The sequence below is a fragment of the Microcaecilia unicolor genome, chromosome 2 (assembly GCF_901765095.1).
Source record: "Microcaecilia unicolor chromosome 2, aMicUni1.1, whole genome shotgun sequence".
Classification (NCBI taxonomy): domain Eukaryota; kingdom Metazoa; phylum Chordata; class Amphibia; order Gymnophiona; family Siphonopidae; genus Microcaecilia; species Microcaecilia unicolor.
Genome location: NC_044032.1, coordinates 414,358,912 through 414,378,835, shown reverse-complemented (window position 1 = coordinate 414,378,835; position 19,924 = coordinate 414,358,912). Strand labels below are relative to the sequence as shown.

At 40.1% G+C, this 19,924-nt stretch overlaps 1 protein-coding gene across 4 annotated transcripts in view; it reads right to left on the bottom strand.

Moving 5' to 3' along the window:
- The window catches only part of SMARCAD1 (SWI/SNF-related, matrix-associated actin-dependent regulator of chromatin, subfamily a, containing DEAD/H box 1), a 314,928-nt gene that overhangs the window by 78,014 nt on the left and 216,990 nt on the right, over nucleotides 1-19,924 (bottom strand). For all 4 annotated transcript variants that reach the window (XM_030190695.1, XM_030190696.1, XM_030190698.1 and 1 more), the window contains 2 exons: nucleotides 4,877-5,012; nucleotides 1,282-1,419 (listed from right to left, as the gene is read on the bottom strand). In XM_030190695.1, the coding sequence (XP_030046555.1) occupies nucleotides 1,282-1,419; nucleotides 4,877-5,012 (274 nt within the window). The remainder of the gene's footprint in view (nucleotides 1-1,281; nucleotides 1,420-4,876; nucleotides 5,013-19,924) is intronic.

Here is a 19,924-nt window from a genome sequence, read left to right as displayed (position 1 = left end):
CCAAAGTTCCATACGTTTCTATGGAACTTTGGGAGGCTAAGTGCTTTGAAAATAAGCCCCCAAGTAAACTTAACTAATTAGTAATGAAAAAAAGAATATGAAGAAAAAATATCCTGAAACGAGGAAGGCACCAAAAAAGGCAAAACATTTGATGCACTGAGGATGAAAAAAAAAAAACAAAAAACCAACCAACCTCTCTACTCTAAAGAAAATTATAGACTGCTGGTCCAGCACTCGGATGGGAAGGAACCTGCACTCATGTGCTGTGGGGGCACTGCCTCAAAGATTTAAAGTGACAGTGCTCTTGGCAGTGTCCACACCGGACTCCATGGATGATCACCCACATGTGAGATTATGGCGCCTGCTTGTTCTAGGAAAATGTACAATCCATCAGTGTTTTCTAAGTCGGTCCTGGAGTACTCTCCTACCAGTCAGGTTTTCAGGATATCCACAATGAATACGCATGAGATTGATTTTCATACAACGGAGGCAGTGTATGCAAATCAATCTCATGCATATTCATTGTGGATATCCTGAAATCCTGACTGGCAAAGGGGTCAACTTTGAAAACACTGCAATACATCAGTATATGGCTATGAGGAAACAGAGTGGAAAAAAAACATGCTTCTATTTTTATGTTAATGAACACTAACCAGATTAGGGCTTATTCTCAGCCAGTAAGCATGTGCAATACAGATAATTGGCAATGCGCTGCAAATATCCATAGTTCCTGGTTAATAACATAGGACAATATGGACATTTTTTTCTAGACTGGTTTTTATGAAGACTTTTTTGTGACTGAACCGTTTGAGCACTTTAAGGACTTATTTAGGAATTGTTTCAGCGTTGTCTCAGCATTATTGAAGGACTTCAAGAGCACCAGCTTTCAAGTGTTTCAAATACCTATTTTCTGAGCTTACTGCTAAATTAATAGTAAGTCATACAGTTACAAATATCATTTTGAGTATGGTGCAATGATTGAATTGTGGGTCATCAGCTGACCACCATTTAAGCTGGGACAACTTAATGATTCTGAGCACCATATGTATAAAAGCATTTTTACATATAGTTTTTTATTTGCTATATTAAAGACAGAAGTGCTCCATAGTCTCATAGTTAATCTTGATAGGGAGAATATTTTAGTATGTTATACCTCTATTAATACAGTATCTGATAGTTACATTATACAAGCCATGATTTACTAAAATTTAAAATTGGCTTAAAGCTACAAAACATTTGAACATGTGTTTTGACAGGAAAAAAAATCTGATGAATACTTACTGCTTTTGTAGAGAACAACCTCTTGAGCTCACTGGTGCTACTGCTGAACATATGTGGCATGACAAAATTCAGGAGAGACATTAGTTCCAACAAGTTATTCTGCACGGGTGTTCCTGTCAATAGCAAACGCTTCTTCGCCTATTTGTCATTATGAAAAATAATTGGGAATAAAAAGCAAGCTCTATGAATACCTGAGAGAAAGGAAATAATGTGCCCCATAAAGCAGATTTCACTGCTTATGAAAACAGAAAATTACAAGGCTTTCTTTACCCAAATACAGTCCATTCAGCATACATTTAAAAGAACCAAAAGAACAGAAGTTTGAAATGACTGTCTTCAAACCTAACACAATGAATATGCCAAATATACAAGATATTGAAAGAATACAAGCAATGACTAGCAGCTGTTTCAGCAAAAAAAGCACTCACAATAGAAACTGTGCTCAGACTCAAAAGACCATTTCATGGCCAAACTAAATGAAAGCCAAAATAATTCTCAAAACACTTAGAAGCCCTTTTACTAAGCTGTGGCAAAAAGTGGCCTTAGTGCACCCTTATGATGGTTTTTCCTGCTCACTAACTGGGCCTTTTACAAAGGTGAGCTAGTGTTTGTAGCATGCGCTAAATACTAGAATCACCCATATATTCCTATGGGCGTCTCTAGCATTTAGCGCACGCTAAAAATGCTACCGCGCCTTTATAAAAGACCCCTTAAGGCCATTTTTGCCACAGTGATACAATGGCCAATTTTCAAATTTTTTTTGTATTAATGGCCATGCACTAATGTTGCCATTAGCGCACAAGCATTAAAACAAATGACCACATAAGCTCTTACCACCACCAATTTTTGAAGGCAGTAAGGGCTCGCGCAGTATTCCTGAGCTGGCAGCATGCAGTAATGTAGCTGTGATTAGGAAATCTAGACTGCCCCAATTTGACTGACTGTACATTTGTCCTTTAGATTGTAAACTCCTTGAGCAGGGACTGTCCTTCTATGTTAAATTGTACAGTGCTGCGTAACACTAGTAGCGCTTTAGAAATGTCAAGTAGTAGTAGTAGCAGCACAGGAACACCCTCCCATAAAAATGTTTTTGCATGTGGATTAGCATACGCTAAACTGGCAGGATGCCTCAACGTGTGCTTTAGCACCTAATACAGCTTAGTAAAAGGGCCTCTTAGAGTCATTTCCCCTACGCTTCAGTAGTGGTGGTCATCTTCAGACCTTACAGTTCTGAATTTATGGCTATTAAAAAATTCAACCTTTTCCTCTGTTACAGCTTATCATAAAACGGAACCTAGGTTTTACCATTTGGGTTTTAATACAAACTTTCTATATATGCATCAAAAGACTTTAGGGATGAAAAATTGTGTAATCAATTGCCAATAATCACCTTACATTTCCAACTTATTGAAAGAAAGTTAAACTAAATAAAAAACAAAAAGTTCAGAACCAGACTGAAACAGAACCAATGGTGAAGCATTTTTTTTTCTTGCCCCTGTTTTATGCAATACTTTGCCCTCATGTATCAGGCAAGTCTTTGTTACCTAAGTTTAAGGTAGCATTTAAAGCTATTTTTTTTTCCTGCAGGCATTTGGGACGGCTAGGGCTCATGGTGTCTCAGTTTGTGGAAACAGCTGGTTCTGCTCTTTTTTGTATACTTACCTCTGTCACTGATTTGTTTCTTTTGTAAACCGCTTTGATAACTGTTTGAATAGTGGTATATAAAGTACTAAACAAACAAACATTATGGCCAATCAGGTGTGTATTTATAAGATTTTTGTAAGACTGGTTTTCATTGTTTCAAGATATTAAGATCTGTAAATTTATATTTTATTCTTGGATAAAAACCTAGGTGACCCCCCCCCCCCCCCCAAAAAAAAAAAAAAAATAAGACTAAGCAGTTTTTGTTATAAACAACATTCTACAGTTTTTCTAAAAATAAAAGTGCAATACAATTTGAAGACATTCCTGATAAGTATGTAATTTCTGGTGTAAACAGAGGTAACAGAACACTTTTCTTGGTTGCATCCAAGCTCTCCAGTTGCTGTGCTGGGCAACATATTGATAGGGCTATGATCTCAGTGACCCATCCCATTCTGTTGCTTTTGTGTATTAACCAGTGGTCACCAACCTTTTTCATGTAAAGGGCCGCAAAGTAGACACGAGAAAGCTTTGGGGGGCCACCAAAAGATTTTAGGCTTACACATGTAATTTTAAATACTAATTTTGATTTTACAAGGATATATTTTTTAAAAACCTCACTTTATTTTGGCTTATTAATAGTTGAAAAATCTTATTATAACAATGTTAATAACTAGGTACAAACAGGGGAAGAATGGTCTGGATACTCAGGAGTGATCTAAGAGGCACTGTATCTTTCTCTTGCCCCAATAATGCTGTTTAAACATAAATATTCTTCAACTGGCTGCCTGTAATTCTTGCAGGGGATAATTATGTTGAGAACAATTACAATTTGATATATTGCCAAGTCTACACGGAAGTACAATTAATTAAAATCTGATATACAACCAAGCCTACGCAGACGTAGGCGGTTTACAATAAAATAAAATATTTGAAAAGGAACATCATAATCTTCAAATGGGATAGGCCTAACTCACAATTCTAAGAACAAAATAAAAAACTTGAGGCAGCTTTAAAAATAAACCTGAGTGGTGTGCAGTCTAAAATGGGATGCATCATAATGTGAACTTTATTTTCACGATTTTTAGTTGATGTAAAAACAGAAAAGAAAAAAAATATTAGATTTGTTTTTTCTTTAAACAAAAAAATATAAATAAGCATAGTATGTTCAGAAATGGACAAGAACACAGGAATATAGAGCGAGCAGTACTACATTTTGCACCCTGCATTACAAATAGCTGTGAGCGTCCACATCTGTAATTGTACTATTCAGAAATGAAATTACCTCAATTAAAGGGCAGCAGGGATAGTGCACAACAGTAAAGCTGGTATGAAATATTTCTACCCTGCCTTTGGAATCACCCTCTGTGACCTGCTTGTCAGACATATTATTGGTGGATAGTGCCTAAAAATTGAATTTGCTCACCTGAAAGATGCTGCAAAGTCAGAAGGCAGGTAGAGAAAAGGCTCTGCAAAGCTCCACTGGGTAGCATGTGCATAAATGTGACATGGTACACAGGCACATACAATCCAGTGGAGCTTTGTGGGGCCTTTTCTCTACCTGCCTCCTGATGGTGCTGCATCCTTCAGGTAAATTAAAATTTTCAGCTATCAGTTATGAGGCCGCAAAAATGGACTACCAGGGCTGCATGTTGGAGACCACTGGTATTAACTATAAGGAACTTGGATGGGGAATAATATTCATCTTGCCAGCCATTGGATTTAAGTGTTCAGTCAATAACTAGAATGGGAATTAAAATTCAGCTTGCCAGTCACTGGATGTAAGTGTTCAGTCAATCCTAATTTCTTATAAACACAAGCTTCTAATTCATTGATGCATAGATCTGTTAAAGTAAATAATTTAGACAAGCTTAAGGAAAGGCATAACTTGTTTTATCATTCAATGCTGCCAGACATATAGGGGAAGAAAACCCACTTTGGATGAATTTCTTACATTGAAAGTCATAAGTTGCTGATAACGTATGGAACTCATATTCTTTAACATATGCCCCTCATCGAACACTGCACAGTTAAGTTTCATCCGGCGAAATAAACTACGGTCATCTGAATTGCTGATTGCAGAATTGTACCTGACAGAGGAACAGAACTATTAGCTGAATATTCAGTTCTTTTTAGAAAATAGTTCACTTTCTGTGAAGCCCTAACAGGTTTAGTAACAAACAAACGTTCTTATTTAAAAGGTGACTAACTGATCTTACCATTAAAACACAACTGTCACAAAGCTAATGATTTTTAAAGTTTCCTTGCATTGCAATTTATTAAATAAAACAATGATGTCAGTATTCAGAGATTTGGAAGCAAGTGGTACGGTAATAGTTATGTATTTTTCTATAACACCCTTGTTTCAATAAACTGGCTGAAAACTTGCTTATAGAAATCTTCCAAATGTAATTTAAACGAGTTATTATCTCTACTTTCTTACTGTTTGACTTTCTCTACTTATTATTACAAGGAGGAAAAGGTTTCATTTAGATGCTCGGCTATTTTTTGGTATTTTATTGGAGTTTGCCGGGCAGGCTTCCTCATTAGCCTAAAAACCTCCTATATGTACATCTTTTTGTTTTCTAACTTTAATTTGGAAGATTTCTATATTATAACAGTAATTTGACTCCTTTTAGGGGTGTGTGTGTGTGTGCATATATATATATACACACACACACACACACACATATATATATATATATATATATATATATATATACTTTCAAAAAGTACATATATACAGAACCTTAACAGGTGACCCTATCATGAAGGAATGAAGGTATTTCCAGAAGTTCTACATAAAAGAAAATTGTGCAGCTGGCATTTAAACCAGAGGGTAAGAATAGAAAATGCAGTATCAGTCCTGATGTACACAGAAAGACAATACTCAAGGTCTAAGCTGGGGAGCATAAAAAGGCAAAAGTAGTGTTACTCAGTAAACAGCAGGATTCATCAGGAACATAAGTGATTGATGCCATTACACATTATTTGGACAGAGCTCAGAACCTGATGAAAAATTCTGAATGTGCATGGCCTTTCCCAGGTACAGCTGTCTCCTCAGCTATTCTGTCAATTACTATGGAAAATAATCAGTACAAGTAAGTAAGCAAGCAAGCAAGACGAGTCAGGCACACAAGTGAGTGACTTACAAGCTTGGAGTTGCTTATGTCTATGTACTGCCTTACATTTTGGTGCAGCCCATACTGTAAAACACTGCAAGAGTTGCCATGCTACACATATTGGTCAGCACAGCTTAACCAAAGGCACTGTCCTTTCTTGTGAGATGGTCCAAGCAGTGGTGTGAGGAAAAGGCATGAAGCGAGGACCAAGTTGCTGCTTTACAATTAGTATCCCATGAAGCAGAGAGCGACATTAGCTGCAGTGGTTCTGATTTGATATTAGTGTTCAGGAGTATTCATAACAGAATTGGATTCAGGATGCCAGCCAATTTTCCAAAGTTCTATTGTTATCGGTGACAGGTGTATCAAATTTTATTGGGGTCAAAGGAGATAAAGTACTGTACAGATTTCCTGACTGATTCAGTTGTTTTGAGGAAGTAGGTAAGGGCCTGTATACAATCCAAAGAATATAAGTTTTTCTCATGCAGATTCCTACAAGGCTTTGGGGAGAATATATGAAGTACCGTTTCCTCGTTGATATGGAAATGTGTTATCAACTTGAATCTGAAGAATCACATTCTGTAGGAAAGGTCCATAAGTTCCTAGTGCTTGAAGTTCACTTATTCTTATTGCTGTGGTTCAAATAGAAACTTCATATCAGAAGTTAGAACAATATTAATATTGAAGTCCCATGGTATAGACGGCTTCTGTATTGGCAGTCTGAAATGCAGAAGTCCTTTCAGTAAGCATGAAACAATGGGACTCTCAGAAGTCTATCTAACAGGGAGCAATAGGCAGGGAGAGCATTAATATGTACCCTGTTGGATGATGTTTGGAATGCCAGAAAATATAAGTGATATAAATGCTGAAGCATTGTGGTAGGTGGACACATAAGTCCAAATTCTATAAATAGCACCAAAAAACTGGTGCAAAAAAAAAAAAAAACCGCATTAAGTGCTATTCTATAAATGGCACTGAAAGTTAGGTGCCATTTATAGAATACGCTTAGCACCTAACTTTAGACACAAGGATTTGCACCAAGTAAACCATGATCCTTGCATCTAAACTACATGCAGGTCCCCCCTTATTCCATAACAGCACGCATAAATTTCAGGAATGCCCCTGATCCACTCATGACCCTTCTATAGCTGTGCCCACTTTTGAAGCTGCATGTAAAATTTATGCACAGATCTAGGCGACTAAAAATACATGTGTAAATTTCAATTAAGGCTGATTAGTGTCCATAATTGATTAGCACTCATCAGTGCTAACTGGCTCGTTATTCAATTAAATTGTGCACAAATTGGGTATATGCCCAAATTTGTGTACGCAATTTTAAGCGTCATTCATTGAATTTCAGGGTTGCAACCGTTTCTGAAGCACCATTTGGAAAATCTTTTCCACTTGAAAATGTAGGTACGCATGGATGACTGATTTCTTGCAGCTATCATCAGTATATCCTGAATGGGTGTTGGCAGTCCTAGATTTAGAGACTAAATGCTGCTCAAGTTTTCAAGCTGTGACGGCTAGCAACTTCAAATTGGGATAAAGGAGATGGCCTTTATTTTGAGTGATTAATGTTGGAAATATCTGGAGCTTACACTGGCCTTTTTAGAACAGGAAACCAGTTTTGTTAAGGCCAGTATGGGGCTATAAGATGCACTGTTGAAATTGGTGCAGGGTTTTTCCTATGATCGGAGTGGCCTGGGGATGAGGAGAATGCATAAAGAAGAGAACAATTCCAGGGAATTGCTACTGTTGAAGGATACGAGGATCAAAACTACAGAGAAGTAGATTTGAATTCTTGTTGCTGGTAAAAACGTCAACCTTCAATCATTAAAGATGGTTTGTAAAGCTGCTGTATCTAAGAAGCTGAAGAACTCTGCTGAACTGGTTGCTTATGAGGTTCTGAACTCCAGGAATACAAGCAGCTGGTATTTGGATGTGATTGGCTATTATGAAGTCTCAGATCTTTCCTACCTCTTGGCAGAGATGATGTGACCCTGTTCCTCTTATTTGTATGAAAAATTTTCCAATATTACATGTAATCCATAATAAGTCCAACAATGAAATCTCAATGATCACAAGGCAAATATAGAACATTAGTCCACATTGTGGAAAAACAGATCATTTCCCAATCAGCTGGAACATTAAATTCTTTCTATTATTTATAAGAATACCACCCCAGAAGGAGGAGTGGCCTAGTGGTTAGGGTGGTGGACTTTGGTCTTGGGGAACTGAGTTTGATTCCCACTTCAGGCACAGGCAGCTCCTTGTGACTCTGGGCAAGCCACTTAACCCTCCATTGCCCCAGGTACAAATAAGTACCCGTATATAATATGTAAGCCGCATTGAGCCTGCCATGAGTGGGAAAGCGCTGGGTACAAATGTAACAACAACAAAAAATAAAACTAATAAAGGAAATGCGAATGTAACTAGAATGTAACATACTACTACTACTTAACATTTCTAAAGCGCTACTAGGGTTACGCAGCGCTGTACAATTTAACATAAAAGGACAGTCACTGCTCAAAGAGCTTACAATCTAAAGGACAAATGTACAGTCAGTCAAGTAGGGGCAGTCAAGATTTCCTGAAAGGTATAAAGGTTAGGTGCTGAAAGCAACATTGAAGAGGTGGGCTTTGAGCAAGGATTTGAAGATGGGTAGGGAGGGGGCTTGGCGTAAATGATGGCAAATAAAGACCTGAACGGTCCCATCCAGTCTAACATTATCAATTCATGATTAAACCAGCTAAAACAAACTCATTACTGCCTCTACTTATTTAGCAGGAAAGCCTTCAACTGAGAGGGCTCCAGATAGACAACTTGTTGCCTGATATGTAATTAAACACTTACAAGTATACAGTATGTTTATTAAGAGAGTGAATTTCATTGCTGAATGTACACTAGGCTATTATTATAGGTTAAGGTTAGGTCTGATTTCTATATGATTGCAAGACGGCAACACATCCTTTTTGCTATGTTCTTGTATGTTGATTTGTGATCCACTTTGATGAAAAATGGAATATAAACAAACAGACTCCCAATATCACCCTCAACCTTCTGAAATCTTAAACCATGTCTATGCAATTTATCAACATACTTCCTGTGAAACTTAAGCTATTGCTTAACCATACCCTGCAAACAATATATTAGGGCTCTTATTGAACCTAGCACAAAATGTACTCAGAGAAACCTCTTCAGGCATGCGTCCTGAAGAAAGGAAGTCTATTATGATGGGTTTTGGAAGAGGAACTAGAGAAAAAAGCTCCAGTTCAGAAGTAGAAGAATCAGTAAAAGAATTGCTTGTCCATGAGGCCAGTAACTTGTACTGATTTTGTGGGAACTATCCTGAGTTATCACTTTCCTCTTACTTATTATAAAGAAAATTCTTATCATCAATCTCAAAGTGGCACCAAGGGGACAACAAAGGAGCATGTTCCCCTTGGTCATGCAGCTGCATCATGAGGAGACTAATTTGAGCATCAGAAGGCTGACATCATTATCAGAAATGGGGCTTCCAGAATTGACCCCTATGCTCTTAACTCTCTAGGGCACTCCTGCTGACTTCCCCCGCTACTCCACGCCACACTCTGGTCCCAGCTTCAAAGATAAGTGAAGTTCCTCCACTATTCTTTGTTGACATAAAATATATCCACTTGTTTGTCTGAATTTAAATGTATGTGCCCCGATGCAGATTAACACAGACTCAATTAGCACAACAGATGGACTGGAGTTCCAAACAAATTAATATGACTTTGGCCAGGTTCCTTATGTGCGGTAAGCATGCATATGAACTCAACCAAGCAAGCATTTGTTGCATCTGTGATTAGGACAAGTTGATTTTCTGCTAGAGCAACGGGAATACCTGTTACAATATTGACCTTGGATGCCCAAGAACAGTTGCAGTGGAAAGTGAAAGATTGTGGATATGACAGATAAAAGGGATGACAGTAGGAGAGACAGTGCTAAGTAGATGGGTGGGAATAGGATCAGAGGAACAGGTAGTTTCAAGGAGGAAAGAAGATGTGCAGTTTCCTCTTTCGTGATTTCAGAAAATGAAGAAGAGGCAGGGGTTGGAGGGTTGAGAGAATAGACTAAGGGAATGAGAGATGGAGGTGACTTGGTTGAGAATTCAAGTTTAATCTTGTGAACCTTATTATGAAAGTAGAGTCTGGGGAGAAAGTGAAGGGGAAATTGGAGGTGAAGGCACTTTGAGGAGAGAGTTCAGTGTGGCAATGAGATGCTGAGGGTTTGAGTCAAGAGAATTTGTAAACTGGTATGTAGTAGTACTGTTTGGCAAGTAAAAGAGCAGACTGGAAGGAGGTCAGCAAGAATTTGAAATGTATGAAGTCAGCATGGGAATGGGATTTAGCCAAAGGCATTTGGCACAGTGGGCACAGGAACGTAGGTAGCGGATTCTAGAGGTCAGCCAAGGCTGGGATTTGGTATGCCTTACAGAACGGGGAATGGGAGGAGCGAGAGTATCCAGAGCAGAGGAGAGAATAGTATTATAGGACGAGAGAGCCTTATTGACTTGGATAACATAGTGGTTGAGAAGAGATTTGAAACACTGGAGGACAGAGTAGAAGGGTCAATAGCCTGAATATTCCTAAATGTATTGGTTGATATTGGATGGGACCGGGGAGGAGGGTGTTTAAGTGTGAAAGTTATCAGATGATGGTCAGAGAGGGGAAAGAGCTGAGGCACAAAATCCGGAGAGTGAGCAGTTTGAGAAGAAGAAGAAAAGAGAAGAGAAGAGAAGAAGAAAAGATCAAAACAGTGGCCATTCTGGTGAGTGGGGGTAGTGAAGCACAGTTGAATATTGAAAGAGGATGTTAAAGCGAGAAAATGAGAAGCATAAGAGTCAGAGGGATCATCAGCATGAAAGAGATGAAGGATGAAGGTTCAAGAAAGAAGGAAAGCCAGGTGTCAAAGTCAGTGAGAAAGGAAGAAAGGGACTTATCAGGGGATCACTAAATAACTGCTACTTGGAGAGGTAGAGGAGTGAATAGACGGATGAAGTGGACTTTGAAGGAAGAAAAGTAGTGAGACTGAAGTTGAAATCTACAGGAGGATGAAAATAGTAGCCTGACACCACTTCCGCAGTCAACCAGGCGAGGAGTATGGGAGAAAAGGTAACCTCCATGACACAGGGCAGCAGCTGAAGCAGAGTCTTCAGGGCAAAGCCAAGTTTCAGTTAGGGTGAGCAGATGGAGAGTACAAGAGATAAAAAGGTCGTGGATGTAAGAAAGTTTGTTACAGACAGAGCAGGAATTCTACAGAGTACACGAGAAAGGCAGGGAAGAAGGGAGGAGGAAAGGAACAGAAATTAGATTGCAGATATCACGGTGTGACCTGCACGAATACAATGAGAGCTGATGTGGAGGACCAGGATTGGGACTGAGATCCCCAGTGGAGAGCAGGAGAAGGAGCAAGAGTACAGAGAAGAGTAGGAGAGGCATGACGACAGCGATGAAGTCGAGATGTATTCAGAATGGAGATGGTTGAATGGAAGGAAGGAAGGAAGAAGGTTGAGAGATGAGAAGAAGGAAGAAGACAGATGGTGATATGATGAACGAAGAGGGTAGGCAATGTGTTCCTGCAGTATGCAGTGGTTTCAGACAGAGAAACAGATTAGGAGGGACAGTATCAAGAAGTTAGAGTGTACTGGAGCCATAAGTAGTAACTGGGAGAAAATATAAAATGTATAGAGGAAATGCTCTGGCATGTGACACCTGGAGCGAGGGCCTGGGAGGATCGGGGTGGACCTGAGAGTCACCCTGGAGAAGGCTGTTTGGATATGCAGAAGGGCTGCAAGTCCTCCACAGCACCTGGTGGGAGCACTGGGCACCTTGAGCAAAGGCCCTGAGTGGATTGGAGTGGACCTGGGAGTCACACCAGAGAAGGCTGTGAAGATATGCAGATGAGCTGCAAGTCTTCCACAGCACCTGGAAGGCAGCTGGGCACCTCTCTGCCGAGGAAAGGCTTACCAGGGGTTAGGCTGAAGCCAGAACTCCTCCCCCTGAGGGTCACCTGATCTTAGCTCCAACAGAAATGACTGGGGGAGGTTTCCACTGCTCAGTGGCCTCATGCATTTGTGAGCCTCATTGTTGGCAACGGTCTTTATGAGGCCTTTTCCGCCCCAAATTTTTACAATTTCTTGATAAGATTATATACTGCACAGTCCTGTATTGTCCTTTAGGCACCAATATATTTATTTGTGTTATCTTTTCTTTGCAATTGGTGCAATAGACCTTTATTTCTCTTCTTGTGCCACACAATTACACATGTAGGGCTACATTATATTTATGATGCTTAATCAACACTGAAAAAAATATGCTTAGGCGTATTCTATAAACTATGCCTAAATTTAGGCATAGTTATATGCCCAGTGCCTGTTTCCAGCGACTGTATTTAGTCGCAGCCATTTACGCCAACTAAAACCTGGTGTAAATGCCAACGCATAAGTTAAGCGTGGAACAGACATATTCTGTAACACTGTGCGTAAATTCTAAGAATGCCCATGACCCGTCCATGCCCCTCCCATGGCCATACCCCCTTTTGAGATCTGTGTCTTAGAATTTACGTGCATCATTTTATAGAATATTGCTTAAGTGGTAATTACTGGAGCTGATAGGCTTAAGCCAATTAAGTTGTGCACGCAATACAGAAACGATCAGATTTGCACACACAACTTAGGTTGCAATATACAGAATTTGGGCGTAAGCTTCTAGAATCTTGTCAGTTATACTTGCAACTGTAGCATTTAGCCATAGACATTTACACCAGCCACTGACAAGGTGTAAGTGGCCATGCCTTACACTAGTATTCTATAATGGCAAATATGCAGGTAATTACAGATACAGAATTTGCGCTTAGTGCTGAGAATTTACCCCTATGTATAGTATACAGAGCATCCAAATACTGGGGCGTCTATGTATAATATATAAGACATTGAATATTGGCGCTATACGTATAAATTATATGTTTGGCATGGATGGCCCAAGTTATACCTGGCTTTTTCCATGTCTCAGTGAAACATATAATCTATATTTATAGAGACTGAAAATCTGTGCTTACACGTATGAGCTATATATTTACAAGAACGCCCTTGTCCCAGTCTCTTTTTCTCTATGTATAGCACTACAGATACTTCAAAACCAACAACTGTTTTACATTTAGCATAGTGCAAAACATATAACTACTGTCTAAATATTGACCTGTAAGTTCTGAGCTCTGGGAGAGCCGTTTCATCCAGGCAATGTGCAATTACGTCATTAACTGTAACTGCTTGTGTACCTGACTCAATACCACCCGTTGATGGAGAATGCGCTTTTCACCCCTCTCCTCCTGTTCAAACTCACTTCTCCCTCCCTCCCTCCCTCCAATCTGAACCTGTTCTTGCCCTCTCCTACCCCTGAGAGGCTGCTTAATTATATGTTATCCGCTACTGTCTGTGGTAGTTCACGATAATCAGTGAGATTTTGTAGCTCATCTCACAAGACTGGCTCTACAGCAGCAGGGGATGATGTGCAGTTAAGCATGTCTCTTGTTGCCATGTCTAGCCATGGAAGGCCCAAGGACCTCAGGATGAAGTTTACTTGAACTGGCCTGCCAGTTTTTGGTGGCTGGCTAAAGCCTCTTATACCAGTCACCTTATGATGGGTCATGGATTTGATATACAGTACTGCCTTTCTGTGGTATAACCAAAAGTGTTTCACATTTATTATATCCATGCCCTTGTTCAAATGAAGCTAGTCTTTTCACATGCAATAAGTATAATTTAACAATTCCATGTTTGAGACACAATAATGTACAAACAATAAGACAAATTCAAAATCAATGTGTGAAATACTAAGTGAACCCATGTTTTCCTTAGCACAATTAACTGGCTAGGTAGAAGCAGGTGCTTACATAATTGGGTAACAAGTAAGCCACCCTGCCAGAATAAATATGCATGACCGAGCTTGGAATGCCTGACCTACAGAAAGGTCCCAAAAAAAAAAAAAAAAAAACCCCTCCTCATGCCATAATCAAAAGACATTTTTGAGGACATATGAAAAAGAGTAGATGATGTTTATATGTCTGGACAGGGTTACAAGACTGTTTCCAAACACTGGGAGCTCCATCCATCCCCTGACAGTCTACACATGATGAAAACTAAAGTGGCTACCCAAAAACTGTTGCACTGCCAGGATCATCAAAAAATCAAACCAGAAAATCATCCACAAAGTTATACAGAACTTCGGGTTAACATCTAAAGATCTGCAGGCCTCCCTTGCTGAAGCTTCAGTAAGGGTTCACATGCCAACCATCAGGAAAAAAACTGGAGGGGAATAGGTTTAAATGATATATCTTTGAATGATACTAACAAAACTGATAGAAATGTTGAAATAAAGGCACAAAGTAGCCCAGATCCTTGAAGTGCAAAGCAGAGTTGAAAGATTCCAAATTACTCCTATTATTACTAAGCAGCAGTGGCGTAGCAAGGGCGGGGCGGTGGGGGCGGCCCGCCCCGGGTGCACGCTGCTGGGGGGTGTCGGCTCCGCTGGTTCCCTGCTCCCTCTGCCCCGGAACAGGTTACTTCCTGCTCCGGGGCAGAGGGAGCAGGGAACCAGCGGAACCGACACCCCCCCCCCCCCCCCCCCAGCGGCGTGCACACAGCAGGCAAGAATGCACTCGGGGGGGGGGGGGGGGGGGGGGGGGGAGGGTTTCATGCTGCACCCGGGGGGGGGGGGGGGGGCAGTGGCGAACCCCCCCGGGTGGCAGCTGCCCTCGCTACGCCACTGCTAAGCAGGCTATTAATATAAACAAACAAACAAACAAACAAAAACCCCATACTTTGGATATGTCTGTACACAAATGTTGGAAGTCTAAAAAAATAAGAGAATGGAGGAGGAGAAGGATAACCAAAACAAAAATATCAGGACACAAATTTATCAAAATGATATGACAGATCAAATCGGTAGAAGGTTGGTGCTGTATGTTAAAAAGAACATTGAGTCAATGAGGATAAATTTTCTACATAAACAAAATGCACTGTAGTATTTGTAGTGTTAGAAATTTCATGTGAGCAGGAGAAGAGAAGAGATTGTAAGCTCTGTCAAGAAGGGACTGTCCAGTGTACAGCACTGCATGTCTAGTAGCACTATAGAAATGATAAGTAGTAGTAGAAGAGGGGGTGTACTTTTGAACACTTGGCCAGAAAGAACAGACTATCTTGGAAGCCTAATAGACTAGGTATGTTCCATGCACTAAAAAAGATGAAGGCCCAAATAACAGATGTATGGTTCAAAGTTTGGAGAAAGAGGCTATTACAGCCAAAAGAACATATTTCAAAACATGGAAAAAGACTGGCGTGAAGAAACCAAGAAACAGCATAGGGGATCTCAGTGAAGAAACCAGGAAACTGCACAAGCACTGGCAAGTAGATGAAAAGGGGCCATGTTATGGAATACACTTCCTATTGATGTCTGACAAATGTTTTCTGAAAGCTTCTTTGCAAAGTTCACAAATAATTCAGAATATTGCTGCCAGGCTAATTTATTCTCTGACTCAATATGTTTCAATAACACCATATTTATTGGATTTACACTGGCTGAAGGTGGAGCTGCAGGTGCAGTTTAAATTACATACTTTAGTTTTTAGGATCTTGCATGTGAGGCTCCTTATTACCTAGAGAAACTGGTAAATATCTCTACTAGTTATAAATCTGGTCGTTTAAGGGAACAATGTTTATTATATTACCTGCCAATGCACAATGTCAGATATAAGAAACAATTGTCTTCTTTCGTTTCTTATAAAACAGTAATATCCTGGAATTCATTACCAGTAAAAACTGTTATTTTGGAAAATATTTTAATGACTGATTAGCAGGATTTTTTAAAAACTCATTTATGTTTATTGTATTTGTAAATGCGACTGATTTGTACTATCTGAACATATGGTTCACTCTTTACTTTTGTGCCCAGCTTAGAATAATGTTGGCGGCAGAATGTAAGTCCAGTGTAACAAAGTTAACTAAAGGCATACTTATCTACATATGCTTTTACTACCTAACTGGCCGATGCTGAACGTTGATTAGGTTTACGTTTACCACTGTTTTTTTGTGCGTTTAATATGGTTTGCCTTATTTGATGTTTTAAAAGTTCACTGTGTATGTTTTATTGGAACCCACCTAAAATGGTAGGATAGCATGGGATATCAAGTTTTTAAATAAATGCAAAGCACTGATAAAGCAGGCAGAGAGAGAATCTGAAAAGAAGCTTGCCATGAAAATAAAAGTCATAATTATTTTAGGCACATTTGAAGCAAGAAGCCTGTGAGGGAATTTGCTGGATCATTAGATAACTGAGGAATAAATGGGGCACTAAGCAAGGACATGGACATAATGGAGAAACTAAATGAATTCTTTGCTTTGGTTTTTACTGAGGAAGATGTAAGGAAGATACTCATGCAAGAAAAGATTTTTAAAGGGATGATTCAGAGGAACTGAAACAAATTTTAGTAAATCTGGAAATGTAATAAGGAAAGCTGACAAGCTAAAGAGTTACCTGGACTGAATATTATATATCCCTGAATGGTGAAAGAACTGAAACATGAACTTGCAGACCTACCATTAGTAATTTATTTATAATTAAAATAATCTACAGTACTGAAAATTGGAGGATGGTCAACATAACACCACTTTTTAAACAGGATTCCACAGGTGATCCTAGAAACTATAGTAGACTAGTAAGCTTGTCAATGGTGCCATGGAAAATAGTAGAAAATTATAAAGAATAAAATTATAGAACATGTAGACAGTCATGTTTTAATGGGACAAAGCCAAAACAGATTTAGCAAAGAGAAGTTCATTTGATAACTTTCTTTTTTTAGATATAGTATATTTAGAACATAGTATCTCATGAAAGACTAAATATGAAATTAAAAAGTTATAGGTTGGGAGGCAATGGAGAAAGGTGAATAGTGAAGAGTCCAAGGTATCTATATTGATACTACTGTTTTTTAACCTATTTATAAATGACACATTATTCAAAGCTGCTAAATTACAAGAGGTTTGTAGGTATAACTGTGGACAATACATTGAGATCCTCTGTCCCAGAGATTTGGGGGGGCAGGAAAGCAAATACAACTCTAGGAATTATTACAAAACAAACAGCGAATAAAACAGAAAATATCCTAATGCTTTTGTAGAACCATGGAGTGATATCACATCTTGGGGGAAATGTGGCAAGCCTTGAATAATACCCCAAAGAAAAAAAATACTTCTGCATACAACAAACACTGTGCGTACAAATTACTGCTACATTACTACTGTGGCAGTAGAGAGAGCTCAATGAAATGTCACCTTTTCTGTCAGTGCTTAAGAAGTCACTGGATCAGGAACTGACAGAAAGGGTGACATTAAAAAAGAAAAGGAAAGCATGCCATGGCATTTTGCCTGTCTGGTCCCATGCAATTCCCCCCCCCCCCCCAAACAGTGTCTAGTACCCCTCCCCAAAATCACCTGACCCCGATCCCTCCAACCTCCCTGCTGCGATAGTAAAAAAATTTCCAGTGGCACACCTCCCTGTTTCCCAACATGACCAGCCCAATCCCTCCCAAACTGTTTCCCTGGTGGAACACCTCCCTTCACCTGCCCAAAATTAAAGAGCCTCTGGTGTCTAGTGGTACCTACCTCCCCGACCCTCACCCAGGCTCCCACCCCGACCCAGTATCTCTTGATGGGGCAAGAGCGATGCCCACTTGCTCTTGCCTCAGGTGCTGTCATTTTCAAAATGGCAGGGCCAGGACATTTCCCTAGCACTCCACCACCCCCGATACGACCAGCCCCCCCCCCCCCACTCAAATTGTTTCACTGGTGTCTAGTGGCACCACTCCCTCCTCCTGCCTGCCCACCCAGAATAAAAAAAAAAAAAAAAAAAAGACTCCATTGTCTAGTTGCACCCCCCAGACCTGGTACCTCATTGATGGGGCGAGTGATGCTCACTCTCTCTTGCCTCAGGCACTGTCATTTTCAAAATGGCAGGGCCTGAGGCAAGAGAGAGTGGGCATCGCTCAGACAGCCCTTCTGCAACATCACTTACAAAAAATATTAAGGGGAACCAGACCAAGAACCAATCCTTGTGACACACCACTGATAATGTCTCTTTCCTCAGAGTGAACTCCATTTACTACTACCCTTTGTGACCTTCCATTCAACCAATTTCTAACCCAGTCAGTCACATCGGGGCCCATATCAAGGGCACTCAGTTTCAAAGTCATACATGCAAAACCGAGTCAAAGGCTTTCCTGAAATCCATGTACAGCACATTCCCTCAATCAGTCTGGTCATCCAGTTAAAGAAATTAATCAGATTTGTCTGAAAGATCTACTTCTAGTAAAATCATGCTGCCTCAGGTTCTACAATCCACTGGATTCCAGAAACCTCACTATCCTCTGTTTTAGAAGTGTTTCCATTAATTTACTCATCATAGAGGTCAGCTTGACCAGCCTGTAGCTCACAACTTTCTCCTTACTTCTGCTTTTGAAGAGAGGGACCAAATCTGCCCTTCTTCAGTCCTCTGGGATCACTCTCCATTCTAAAGCATAGAAAAGGTTAGACAGCAGTGCTGCCAGAACTTCCCTAAGTTCAACACCCTCAGATGTATCTCATCCGGTCCCATCACTTTTGTCTACCTTTAGTTTAAGTTCCTCATGAACAGTCATCTGAAAATTGTTTGTCTACCTATTTGTCTTCTGCAGTCCTACTCATGGCTCTTCATCTGTGAACACAAAACAGAAATATTTGTTAGGGACAGAGCAGAATTACTTATCAGATTCTACATATTCCAGTTCAGCCTTGAGCCTCACAATGCAACTTTTACACCTCCTCCTATCCCTAACATATCTAAAAAATGTCTGGCCTTCCAATTTTAATCATACTGGCTATTTTTTCTTCAAGTAGTACCTTTCCTTTTCTGACTACTTTACCAGCCTCTAGATATTGTTGCCTGCCTTCTCTTTCTGCGATTTCTTAAAGTTTATGAAGTTACTTTTTTCCTTCCATTTCAGCTACTACTTTTGAGAACTTCTTATCCTCTTATTTACTTTGCTAATAAAAAGAGTTCTTGCCTTTAAAATATCTCCTTTCAGTTTTGCAAACTGCTTTTCTACTCCCCCCAGATGTTCCTATCCAGCTAACTCCGCACTAAGGTATTCCACCATCTTGACAAAGCTAGGTTTTGTTTTTTTGAAATGTAGGATCTTCACTTTTGAATAAACTCTCTCCATAAGTGTCTTTTAATATTGAACTACACTATCCATCTAGACCAAGAAACAATCCTTGCGACACACCACTGGTAATGTCTCTTTCCTCAGAGTGAGCTCTATTTGCCACTAATCTTTGTGACCTTCCATCCAGTTTCTAAATCAGCCAGTCACTTCAGGGTCCACACCAAGAGCACTCAATCCTATATAATAATTTGTACCTCCAACGTTCCATGTCAGGCTGCCTGGGTTCGTAACATCTCCTGACGTCAGCTAGCCTCCAGCGTTCCATTCCCCCTCACTGTCCCGCCCTCGCATCAAGACATAATGACATCAGAGGGCGGAAAAGTGAGAGGGAAGGGAACGCTGGAGGCGAGCTGACGTCAGGAGGGATGTTACGAACGGGACAGACGACAGCGCCAGCCAGAGAATGTTCAGGTACAAATTGAGGGGAGGAGAGAATCGCGAGACATCGAGGGGAGGGAGGGAGGAAGGGGAGGGGGGGAAGAATTGATGGACATGGATGGGATGGGAGCACAGTAGAGGAGAAAATCACGGGACACGGATGGGAGGGCAGGAAAGAGGAGAATCACTGGATATGGAGGGGAGGGAAGAATTGCTGGACA